This window comes from Polypterus senegalus, chromosome 4 (genome assembly GCF_016835505.1).
Source record: "Polypterus senegalus isolate Bchr_013 chromosome 4, ASM1683550v1, whole genome shotgun sequence".
Lineage (NCBI taxonomy): Eukaryota > Metazoa > Chordata > Cladistia > Polypteriformes > Polypteridae > Polypterus > Polypterus senegalus.
In genome coordinates this window covers 225,982,120-225,995,723 of record NC_053157.1, presented here as the reverse complement: position 1 = coordinate 225,995,723, position 13,604 = coordinate 225,982,120, and the positions used below count along the sequence as shown (strand labels likewise).

Here is a 13,604-nt window from a genome sequence, read left to right as displayed (position 1 = left end):
CTGTGCCTGCAGTCTTAGCAGCACTCACAGAATTTCAAAAGATCTCTGGTCTCAGAATTAATCTGAATAAAAGTGTACTCTTTCCAGTGAATTCTCAAGCATATAATATTAGATTAGATACCCTACCTTTTATCATTGCAGAACAGTTTAAATACCTTGGGGTAAACATCACAAGTAAACATAAAGCTCTTTATCAACAAAATTTCGCCGTCTGCATGGAAAAAATTAAACAAGACTTGCATAAATGGTCAACCCTTCATCTCACACTAGCTGGAAGAATTAACACTGTTAAGATGAATATTCTTCCTAAGCTCCTTTTTATTTCAAAACATCCAATATACATTAATAAATCATTCTTTAAGCAATTAGATTCAACAATAACCTCATTTATTTGGAATTCAAAACATCCACGCATCAAAAGAGCGACCTTACAAAGACAAAAGGAAGAAGGCGGCATGGCTCTACCTAACTTTCAGTTTTATTACTGGGCACAAATAGAAGAACATACACAGGCTTGGACCGCAATAGAAGTAAAATCCTGCAGTACTTCTTTGTATTCCTTGCTCTGTGCTCCAATAAACACACGCTATCGGCAATACACAAATAACCCAATTGTGCTCCACTCACTTAGAATCTGGAACCAATGTAGAAAGCATTTTAAGACGGAGAAGCTTCTATCTGTGGCACCTCTGCAAGAGAACCACCTCTTTCAACCTTCACAAACATATGCAGTTTTTAATATCTGGAAAAATTTGGAATTAACTTGCTTAGAGATCTTTATATAGACAACGTCTTTGCATCCTATGAACAATTACATTCCAAATTTAACATTCCAGCTACACATTTCTTTCACTATCTTCAAATCAGGAACTTTGTTAAACAGAACCTTCCAGATTTTCCTCATCTTCCACCCTCATCCATGCTGGAAAAAATATTGCTCAATCTCAAGGACTTAGACTCCATCTCTACAATATATAAAATCATTTTACAATCCCTCTCTTTCAAAGATCCAAGAGGACACTGGGAAAAAGATCTCTCAATTAATATATCAGAAAAGGAGTGGAAAGTAGCAATGCAGAGAATTCACTCGAGCTCCATATGCAAAGCATACAATTATACAACTTATAATTATATATCGAGCACATCTGTCTCGACTACAACTCTCCAAAATGTTTCCAGGGCATGATCCAACCTGTGAACGTTGCAACCAAGTCCCAGCCTCACTAGGTCACATGTTCTGGGCCTGCAACAAATTAACATTATTCTGGACAAAATTTTTTAATTACCTTTCAGACAGCCTTGGACTCACAATCCCTCCTAACCCATTAACAGCTGTGTTTAGGGTTCTTCCAGAGGGGCTTAAAGTGGAGAAAGACAAACAAATTGTGATTGCATTCACTACACTTTTGGCACGCAGACTTATTCTGATAAACTGGAAGAACGCAAACTCTCCTCTTTTAATTCAGTGGGAAACCGATGTGTTATATTATTTGAAATTGGAAAAAATCAAATACTCAGTTAGAGGATCCGTACAGACTTTTTTCAAAACATGGCAGGATCTAATCAGTAATATTTTAAAAATAAGTTCATGAAGCACAAAGAATTTATTAATTTAGGTATGTTTAAAAATTTTTATGCCGTTTGGCTTGCTCTCTCTCTCAAGGGTGGGGATCGATCTGTTCTTGACTCTATTTTTATCTTTGTAAAAACTTGATTGCTTTGTATGGAGTGCAATAAAATAAATAAATAAATAAAAAAAGAAGATAATAGGTATCAAAATATACTATTAAAACAGTGAGAATAATAATACCTGCAATTGGTAAAGTGATTTTGGCAAGGATTCACTGTACTACTGTATCTTTATTGTGGTGGAGGGCTGTAGCAAGTCTAAACCTGTTTGAATGAATTTATAATTTATTTTCACCATGGAATGCACCTGCACTACTCTATTTACACTAATTATTTGAAATTACTGACCATCCTACATCTACATTTTTGTGTAGTTCTGGTAAATAGAGGCTCAACTTGGTACATATTGTTTGTCATATTCTGTTACATTTGAATCTGATACTTTCGCATATTTCTTTATTGCTATTGTTTAATAACATTACTTTATTCAGTAATATGTGTTTGATCTCCTAAACTATTGTATCATACATTGTGTTGTCACTTTATGTTGGAAACTTTTGAATCAGTTGTACTACCGGCAGCAGGTACATTTTTTTTTCCTGTAAAAGATAATAACAAATAGAACTATTTTTTGTTCCAATAGAATCCAACTTTTTTCTTTCAAATCTTAATTTTTATCAATTACCAGTATAAATTATTTCTGAAATTCAATTAAATGTATACTTATATATTTTAGGATAATGATTTTCATCACTTGAGAATGAATAGTTGACGGAGTTTTAGTTCATTCAAGAATAAAGGAACAAATGTAAAGTTAATGATTAAAACATACTTTACCCAGATTTTGAGGTTCCAGCTTCATATTTTAATGTGATATTTTCCTCATCATCAACAACAGACAATTCAAAATTTACATTTTTCAGTGTAATGTGTGAAGTCAGAATGTCACAGATACCCACAGCTATGCTTTCACTCAGGACACCTCTCTTTAATCTAATGTGAAACAGCATAAGAATCATGTGAATAAGACAATCAAAATGAAAGAGAAATTACAAATACAGTACCACCATGCAGTCATGTTTATTTTGCACACAGAAATCTGATGCTTATTTAGGAAATACGCCTCCAAATGAGTCTTTATTTTGACATTACTAGCATTATTATGTTGCATGTAGAAATAATTAATATAGAATATAAAGAATTTAAACTGTATTTGAATATGTATAAATGGATAGTACAATTACCTTAGACAGTCAGGAGAGTAACCTTTATCTTCTGGAATTTTAATGATGGTCTCTACGGTCACTTTATCAAAATTACCTGACAGACTGATGTCTTTGGGTTTATACTTTGAGATTATTTCCTGGTAGTTACATATCACATTAGAGTGATTAAATGAAAACCTTTCAAAAGAAAAAAAAATGATATAAAATAACAGTATAACTTAACACTGTATATGCTAGCATAATAGGTTGTACAAAGAATATCTTAATACAGTAGAATTGTATAAATTGCCACTTTCCAAGTGAGAACCAGGGCACTGTGCTGTGTGTAATTGTCTTGTGTGTTGGTTATTGTTTCACCACTGCAGCAAAACATTTTGGATTAGAACTACCCATACCCATTGAATTAGAGTTTTCACTGGATTTGTCTTCATGTCCTATGACTACTTATTCATGTAGTTTTGTTTGAGTTTGACCCATCTTTGTTTCAACCAATCTTCTACAGATCATCACTGAATAAAGTGCATCATGGTAGGACAAAACTTTACATTATATTTAAGAGAAGTATAATGTATACTTTACATTATATATATATATATATATATATATATATATATATATATATATATATATATATATATATTGTCACACACGTGCGAATAGGAGGATGTTGTGTGGACCAAGTAATGGAAATTCCATGCCAGGCCAGGAGAGGGCAGGGTGCATTAAACCTTCTCCTGTTCTGAATCAAGAACATCATTTCCAGTTCCGGCGCCTAGAAGAACGTCACTTCCAGTTCCAGTGTCTAGAAGAACGTCACTTCCAGTTCCGGCACCTAGGAAAACGTCACTTCCAGTTCCGCCACCCAGAAGATTGTCACTTCCGGTCCCGGCTCCCAGGCTGATGTCAGAGAAACACCACTTCCGGTCAACCTACATCACTTCCAGTTAACATACGTCACTTCCTGTCTGACCATTTAAAACCGCCATCTTTTCAAACCTTCACCAGTTCTGTTTTGGACTCCGTACTATCATCATCATTAACTGAATTTTAAAGAATCCTTTGCAGCTAGGAATATTATACGGGTGGCTGCCCCAAACCTTTTTCTACGTGTGTCGAGTTGCTTCCTTTTACAGTGGCGTAGTCGGCAGGATGATAGCCTCCATGAGAGAACGGAGGATAAACCTTAACCTAGGCTCGATACACGCTCATAATCCAACAAACTATCAGATGGGTAAGTACCGCTCCAAAGTTGCCGAGTGGGTGTCAGTTGGGGCGTGTCGGGGAAAGCTTGAGTATGCTTCGACCCATCATCCTTTTAAAGGTCTGGGGAAAAATAGCCCCGGGAACCACAGACTAGAGCCAAGTGCGTCAGGGGACGCCTTGGGTTCTTATTATGGCCTCCTGGGTGTGGGGACTGCCCCATCATATCCCAGAAAGGGCAAGCCCTTTAATAAAGATGGGAGAAACCCAGGCTGGCAGGTGAGAAACATAATGGCCTGGACATTTAACCCCGCTAAGACAACCAGGAAACAGGCCGTGGCTTTATGGGCTAAGGTGGTTGATTGGCTAAAACTCCATGAAAATTCCAGCCACCAAATAGCGGAGCAGGTGGCCTGCGCTTTGTTGCTCCGAAGCCTACCCGGGAAAATCGCCCAGCCGGCCTGGGAATATACTGATATTGTCTCACTAGTTGAGACAATAGATCACATAAAGGCGGAAACCGGCTTGGGAGGGTCAGAATGGGACTCGGGTGAACCCGGGTGTGCTTGCGTCCCTAATACAGAGTCCTGCGGCTATAATACGAAGCATATTCGAGTGGACCCTGAGATGCGCCGGCAGGCCCTGCGAAGCAACAAAGGGGTCTGCGGAGTAATGTGGGAGGAGGCACGGTGCGCTCTCGCTAATCCATTGGCTTGTTCGCATACGGGGGAAGTGCTAGTTAATGGAATTAAAGTAATCGCTTTATTTGATTCCGGCAGTAACTTTTCCATTGTTGCTTGCCATTTGATATTACCGCGACAATGGTGTAAGAATAAGACCTGCATTATCTTTATTCACGGGGATGTTCGGTATTATCGATCCACCAACTGCTTCATCTGTCAGGACGGCATAGTTAAAAAGTTAATGGTGGCCGTGATGGATAATCCTCCTTTACCTGTGATACTAGGAAGAGATGGGGTCAACATAAATAGCGGTGATTCAGGCACTTCTCCTCGATCACTAGGTCTAGTCACGGACGCCGATTCTGCGCCCTCAACTTCCTCCACGCCATGTTTACAGCCGGCAGAGGAACGGACTTCGGCCTCTGGTGATGACGACGAAACACCAGGGACGTCGCAACCCGAGACGTCATCAGCAAGCGCTACGCCGGCTCGGGACGAAAACCCGCCCCTTGAGGTCGAATCCGATCCTCTCTCACGTCTGCAGTTTCAATTCAGGCAGACGCCGGCTTCATTTAAAAGGGATCAATGGAATGACGACTCCCTTAAATTTGCAAAGAATGCAGTCATTCTATTAGACGGCCAACGCACCTCGCATCCAATGCCACAGGGTCCTCACTTTGTGCTTAATAATGATCTGTTATACCGGGTGGCAGAACATGAGGGACAGATGAGACAGATGACAGACTGTTGTTAGTACCGTGGACTTACCGGCGACAGGTCTGTGAACTAGCACATACCATCTGCTGGGAGCCCATTTGGGTCCCGAAAAAACACTTGAGAGAATTAAGCTCCAATTTTTTTGGCCCGGAATTAACGAGGAGGTTCGCCGCTTCTGTACATCCTGTCCGGAATGTCAATTGAAGCAAATTCCTAGGAGGGACCGTGCTCCTCTAATTCCCTTACCCTTAATAGATATCCCTTTTGAACGTATTGGGGTCGACCTGGTGGGACCCCTAGAACCCTCAGCCAGAGGTCATAAATATATATTGGTCATAAATATATATTGGTCAACTTCAAAAGCTATCGCACGGGAATTAGTTGGGGTATTTGCGCGTGTCAGAATCCCTAAAGAAATCCTGATGGATCAAGGGACTCCTTTCACCTCGCAGACGTTCAGGGAAACTGCCAAGCTACTTCAAATAAAACAGTTACAGACCTCGGTATATCATCCTCAAACCGATGGTCTTGTAGAGAGGTTTAATCAAACTCTCAAACAGATGTTGCGTAAGGTAGTCAATGAGGATGGAAAGAACTGGGATCAGCTCCTCCCCCTTGTCCTTTTTGCATATCGGGAAGTTCCACAAGCCTCCACGGGGTTCTCACCTTTTGAATTGATATATGGACGACAACCCCGGGGCAAATTAGACACTCTAAAAGAAGGATGGGAGGAAGAGGCCCTCCCGTCAACAAATATATTAGAGAATATCGCACAGTTACGCGATAGATTTGAGAAAATTAGACCCATATTAAAAACACATATGAAAAAGGCGCAAGCAGCTCAGGCCCAATGCTATAACCGGGGTACTTCTCTGCGGGAGTTCCGCCGGGAGACCGTGTCATGGTTTTAGTTCCAACCTCTCATTCCAAATTACTGGCTCATTGCAAGGCCCTTATGAAATTAAGGAGAGGAAGGGGCTGGTCAACTATTTGGTGAAACAACCAAATCGTCGACCCAGCGAGCGGATTCATCATATGAATCTGATGAAACCGTGGAAGGACAGGGATTCCGAACCCTCCTCCGGACAGCTCCGCTCTCTTCGCTCATCAATTACACCTTAATTTCGGAGATAATTTGACTCGCCAACAACGTCAGGAGCTCGAAGCAGTTATCCTGTCTGTCCCTGAGGTAGTCAGTGAAAAGCCAGGTCGGACCTCCCTGATTGTGCGTGACATTGTGACGAAACCTGGGGTTATAGTCCGAAAACGCCCATACAGAATTCCTGAGGCAAAAAAGGCTGAAGTGGAGTTGGAGATCAGACGAATGCTGGAGCTAGGTGTGATTGGGGAAAGTTATAGTCCCTGGTCCTGTCCTATCGTTATGGTCAGTAAGCCCGATGGAAGTTGGAGGTTTTGCAATGACTTCCGTCGACTTAACCAAGTCTCCCAATTTGACTCCTATGCGATGCCGCGAGTGGATGACCTCCTTGAGCGGCTAGAACATGCCAAATTTTTGACTACTTTAGATATGACTAAGGGGTACTGGCAGGTTCCCTTAACGGACTCCGCTAAGGAAAAGACAGCGTTCAGCACCCCTAGCGGTCACTGGCAATATTGTGTCCTCCCATTTGGATTACATGGGGCACCTGCGACCTTCCAACGTCTGGTGGATAAAGTGCTCCATCCTCATAATTCATATAGTGCTGCCTACTTGGATGACGTTGTCATCTATTCCAATACCTGGGAGGAACACATACTGCAGGTTGAAGCTGTATTGTGGACACTGGCAGAAGCTGAGCTTCGTATCAACCCGAAAAAATGTTACTTTGGGTTGGTCGAGGCCAAATATTTAGGCTATCTAGTGGGCCAGGGTATGGTGAGACCACAGTGCTCTAAAATAGATGCCATTGTAAACTGGCCCCGTCCGATAACCAAGAATTTCTCGGCTTAGCGGGTTACTATCACCGGTTTGTACCCCGGTTTTCCGAGAGAGCTACGCCCTTGACAAACCTCACAAAGAAGGGTCGACCTAATCATGTGGTATGGGATGAGATATCAGAGGCTGCATTCAGTAACTTGAAACTGGCCCTTACGTCAGCTTCTATATTAAAGGCACCAGATTTCTCTTTACCCTTCATTCTCCAGATGGACGCTTTGGACACAGGTCTCGGAGCCGTGCTGAGCCAGAGCGTCGATGGAGTTGAACACCCCATTATGTACCTGAGCTGGAAACAGTTGGATCGGGAAACTAGGTATGCGGCAGCGGAGTGTGAGGCTTTGGCTATTAAATGGGCGATTACTCAACTGAGATACTACCTCTTGGGACATGAATTCACTCTTGTGACAGACCATGCACCCTTACAGTGAATGGCCTTGCACAGGGAGTCCAATCCGCGGGTCACAAGGTGGTTTTTGGATCTACAGCCGTATAAGTATTCGGTCGTTTATCGCTGGGGTGTTCTGCAAGCCAATGCCGATGCCCTTTCTAGATGTCACGACTTCTCGGACCGGTATGCCCGATCCGACGGGTCTGGGCTGAGGGGGGGGCCATGTCACACATGTGAATATAGGAGGACGTTGTGTGGACCAAGTAATGGTAATTCCATGCCAGGCCAGGGGAGGGCGGGGTGCATTAAACCTTCTCCTGCTATCACTACAGACCAGCCGCGGGAAAACCTATCTGAATCAAGAACGTCATTTCCAGTTCCGGCACCTAGAAGAATGTCACTTCCAGTTCCTGTGCCTAAAAGAACGTCACTTCCAGTTCCGGCACCTAGGAAAACGTCACTTCCAGTTCCGGCGCCCAGAAGATTGTCACTTCCGGTCCCGGCTCCCAGGCTGATGTCAGAGAAACATCACTTCCAGTTAACATACGTCACTTCCTGTCTGACCATTTAAAGCCGCCATCTTTTCAAACCTTCACCAGTTCTGTTTTGGACTCCGTACTATCATCATCATTAACTGAATTTAAAAGAATACATAAGATTAACAATTAAACAGGCACAGACATAACAGGTTCTATTTGTTGCCTTATCTTTGTAACACTTTTTGTAAACAGGTAAGAAATTCATTGTAAAATGACTGTAGCAGTAACAGTAGTTTATGGAATAAGCTTAAGCAGGTAATTGAGCCTGCTGATTAGCAGTTATGCTATGTATTTTTTCCTCTACTGCCCAACAATAAAATAAAATGTAACATAAACAGTTAAAATAAACATTTTACAGTTAAAGTAAGCATCATTAGTATGCCATTAGCATGTTGGTGCAGTATTTCTGCCTTATACGTCTAGAGTTCTAAAACAGGTGTGTATGCTTTCTGGGTGCTGTTGTTTTCTCTTCACATAAGACATGAAATGATCACTCTAAACTAACTTGGTATCTAAGAATAAACACATTTTTTTTTGTGATATTAGTTCATGCCTTGCACACATAGGTAATAGAATACGCTCCTTTGCTGCCACTCTGAATTGTTTAAAGTGGGTTTGAAAATTGATAAATTCTTGATAATGTATATAGGGACTTCTGCATTGATTACTATTGGTCTCTAAGACATATCAGAACAAAGTACTGACAGGCCTAGAAAACCTATTCCATGCATGTTTTGTACTCTATTTTTAATCAGTAATGTACATTACCTTATTTGTAAACCATCAATTTCATCTGAAGATTCAAACGTAGCTCCATATGTTATGCTATTTTCTCCACTCTGAAATAAATCTAAGGTTACATTTGTTTGTTTTCCTGCAAACAGAGTGCTGCAGATATGTTCCACTGCTGTGTCATTCAAATGTTCACTGCATATGCTAAGAATAAAGAAAAACATTAATAATTAGACATGGACCATCTCAATATAACTTAAACTAACATGAACCTCATCTTGGTTCACAATGCAGAAGACTGTGTCCCAACAGAAAAGAAATCAAACACCCAGTCTGGGCACTTATTAAATGAATATGATGTCAGTATAAACTGTAACTGGACCTCCTGTTTACTGTACTGTAGTTAGTTTCTTTACTTGTCATGCACAAAAGAAATAATTTTATATATGTGAGAATGATGAAAAAAATGATTAAACTGAAACTTAAACTTATGTGTGTCTAAATAAAACAGAAAAGACCCAAAAGGCAGCCGGTATACTTAAAGAGAAAAGAATAAGGTCACAGAACATCATATATTGACTCAGATAAGCTACAGTTTCATCTGTAGTTCACCAGTATAGCTCATTATCATTTGCTTGTTTCAATTCACTGTACTAATTCCCTTCATAATTTTAAACAATTCAATCATATCTCCTGTTAATCTTCTTTTTCTTAACCTGAAAAGGCTCAGCTCTTTTAATGTTTCCTCATAATTCATTCCCTGTAGCCATGGAATCCGCCTAGTCGCTCTTCTCTGAACTTTTTTTCGGCGCTACTATGTCGTTTGTAGCTTGAAGACCAAAACTGCAAATAGTATCCCAGGTGAGGTCTAACAAGTGCATTATAAAACTTCAGCATATAACTATATAACTTACCATTCTGTTAGCTTTCTTAATGGCTTTTCAACATTGTCTGGCAGTTGATAGTGTTGAGTACACTATGACTCCTAAATCCTTCTCATAAGGTGTACTTTCAATTTTTAAACCTCACATTGTGTATTCAAACCTAACATTTTTACCTCCTCTGTGTCATACTTTAGTCAAATAATAAATAAAATAATACCATTTGGTCACTGGAGCTGCTTACTCTTCAGCATGCCATATACAGTTGCACATGAGTAAAACATTTCTGCATTAGATCAAGTTCTCCTTTTCCTGGTGACTTGGTTTTGGTTGATTACAAAACACAGTTTTACAGGAAAATGTATTTGTTTGAATTGAAATGGGTAATTAGTAGGAATAATGTGAAACTTGAGTACTGTATATATTATTATTATTATAGATGTTTCTGATGGTCATGTGTTTATGTTGTTCACTCAAGCTTTTCTTTTTGAGTTTTACATCAGGTTTATGCACAAGATTATATTTTTTTGCAGAGCCATAGGCAGACAATAAATTGCTAACACTAAATGGTGTTCCAACAAACAGCAGTGATGTTTACAGGCTAAAAATGTAGGTGGCATTAGTCTCTCTGAAGCCTCCTGTATAATACATACTGCATGTCTGGAGATAACCATGAGTAATTTTTGCTAAAAACTGAATGGGAACAATTAGATGGCCCACCGAGTATCTATTAGGCATATAAATCTGTGTGGCAAGTGCAGAGAGCACATTACACATGTAAAAATAAACACAACCTCTTTAAAAATAAACATGATTTGATGCAATGGAAAAACCTTTATGTAGCATTGGATTATAAATTGGCATTTGAAGACATCAATGGACAAATGGTAAACATGAATGATATGTTGTCGCAGGTACTGTGTGTGCCACTGTTATGATGACAGTGTAGGAGTCGATGTAACCGTGAATGAATTGGCAGCAGTATTCATGAAAATATGAACTGCAAAATATGCATTTCAAGTAAATGGCCTGTCACATTTCATCAAAAGGACTCCTGTTAAGAGAGCTAAGGACACAGAGCCATAGAAGATGCAGACTTCAGTACTAAAAACATCTGCCTAACAACACCAGTAGATGCACTGATGAGTCTAAATGAATAACTAAAGAAAATTTAACATTATTGTTTAAGTGGAAATGCAAACATGCCATGACAAAACAGCAACAGCCTTTCAACATGTTGTACTGTATATCTATAGACCACAATGCTTACCTACACTCTATTTGCCATTATTACGTCATATAGTGATGGCATAGTTAAAAAGACAGATATTCTAGTAGGCACTTGTCAATTATGTGTAAACCTGTAGCTGAGGTGGTCTATGCATGTGTTGTCTGTCTATCTCCAATGTTGCAGCACTCATTACAACATGCAAATTAATATTAAGAATCTAGCACATTGTGCTACCGAGCTCCTGAATGGTTAACAACAATTTTAGATTTTTATTTTGAAGTTGTCAAGCCGTTTGTTCAGTATCTTTTGCTCTCCCCCTGAAACTGCGGTTGACTTTAAATACTTGGAATCAACAGCTGAGAGTAATGGGGAGTGTGGAAGAGGGGTGAAGAAGAAAGTGCAGGCAAGATGGAGTGGGTGGAGAAGAGGAGGCGAGGGTCAGTTCAGGCTGGGCATTTGGAGACAAAGCCAGAGAGGTGAGATTGTGTTGGTTTTTACATGTGCAGAGGAGATATACTGGGAATATTGAGAGAAGTATGCTAGGGATGGTGCTGCCAGGCAAGAGGAAAACTGGAAGGTCTAAGAGGAGGTTTATTGATGTGGTGAGAGAGTACATACAGGGTGTAACAGATGATCCACTGTGGCGACCCCTAATGAGTGCAGCCAAATGAAGAGGTAAAACAAGAATATGGTATGTAAGTTTTATAAAAATGTACAATAAAAACTCTATCAAAATGAAATATCATCAACCCCAAAATGTTTATGCAAACATTAATAACATTTAGTTTAAACTGGGATTGTGTTTGCCTTGCAAATACCTGGTGGTATGCCTACCCACATAACCCTGCTGGGTTATGCGTGGAATGGCAATGTGGAGTCATCTTACAACAAAAGAACATAAAAGCAAACTTCAGGTTTGAACAAAAAAAAAAAAAATAAACCTACTATCGGAGCATCTTGGGCTAGAGGGCAATGCTTGACTTTGTAGTTGTATCCTCTGACCTCAGAATATATGTGAAGGGAGGGGCAGAGCTGTTACTTGATCACTATATTGGAAGCCCAGGAAGCCCACATAATCACTTAAGAGTGCCTAGGAAATGTCTGGCTGGGGATTCCGTTTATGATGAATTCAGCTCCTACCACCAAGAGAACTTCTCTCATATGCAGAGTGAAGTCAGGGATATTGTGTCCGAATTGATCATATTCAGGACCTCAGTTGTGGAAGTGGCTGCTAAAAGTTGTGATCTAAAGGCAGTTGGAGCATCTCATGGTGTCAACCTTAGGTGAGGGAAGCTACCAGGCTGAAGATGGCGACCTTAAGGGAAACATTGTCTGTGGGAGTCTCCTGACTTGGTTAAGAGGTACTGACAGGCTAAAATGACTGATATAAAAGTGATTGTGGAGGCAAAAGCTCAAGGATGGGAAGAGTTTGAAAAAGCCATGGAAAAAGGGTGTTCTGGAATACTGTTTAACACATTAGAAAGAGAAGGTGTGACATTGCACAGAATGTATTAAGCAGGGTTGGATTGGTGCTGACTGCTTCTGGGGAAATTATCGATCAGTGGAAGGAACAATTTGAGGAGCACCTTAGTCTGGTGGACATATTCTATTAGGAGGCAGCATTGTCACTGAAGTGGTGGTCCGAGGTGGTAAGGATGCTGTGGTGGATGAGATCTGACCGGAGATGTTGAAAACATTAGACATTGTTGGAATAATGTGTCTAAAGCGTTTATTCAGTGTTGCATAGAAGGCAGTTAGAGTACCAATGAACTACAATACAGGTGTCCCCATATTTAAGAAAGGGGACCTGAGTCTGTGTTCTAACTGCAGAGGGATCACACTCCTCAGATTCTCAGGTAAGGCCTATGCTCAGAAAAATGCAAGTTTAGGGCATCTGCTATTTCACTTTCTGTATCTTTGATTCACCTTTAATATTTCTGATGCACTTCAACTCATCCTTGACTGTTCTTTTACTACTGAAATACTGAAAGAATCTCTTATGGTCTTCTTTCGCCTTATCTGCTATATTCCTCTCCAACTGTCCTTTAGACTCCCTGATATCCTTCTCAATGGTTGCCCTCATGTTCTCATTCGCTCTACAATTCATTTTGCAGTCATTAGTCTTATATGCCTTATAAAGCAGTTTTTTTCCTTTGCAGCTTTTTTTTATATCGTTATTAATCCACTATCGAATTTTTTTTTATTTCATTATAATTCCAAATTTAGGTATGTATCTGTCCTGCATTACATGTAAAACATTTTTAAACCTGTTCCACTGCTCCTCAACTGTCTCCACACTTAAAACCTTATCCCAGTCTACCCTCCTTAGACTTTGTCACATCTGCTCAAAATTAGCCCTACCAAAGTTCAACTTAACAATTTTAGTCTTTGCATCTACACTTTTACAAAATACTGAGAATTGTATTATATTACGGTCAC

General features: G+C 40.1%; 1 protein-coding gene across 3 annotated transcripts in view; it reads right to left on the bottom strand.

Annotated features, from left to right (window-relative positions):
* Positions 1-13,604, bottom strand: part of LOC120528082 — a 143,860-nt gene that overhangs the window by 31,229 nt on the left and 99,027 nt on the right. For all 3 annotated transcript variants that reach the window (XM_039752096.1, XM_039752095.1, XM_039752097.1), the window contains 3 exons: positions 9,090-9,257; positions 2,874-3,032; positions 2,467-2,622 (listed from right to left, as the gene is read on the bottom strand). In XM_039752096.1, the coding sequence (XP_039608030.1) occupies positions 2,467-2,622; positions 2,874-3,032; positions 9,090-9,257 (483 nt within the window). The remainder of the gene's footprint in view (positions 1-2,466; positions 2,623-2,873; positions 3,033-9,089; positions 9,258-13,604) is intronic.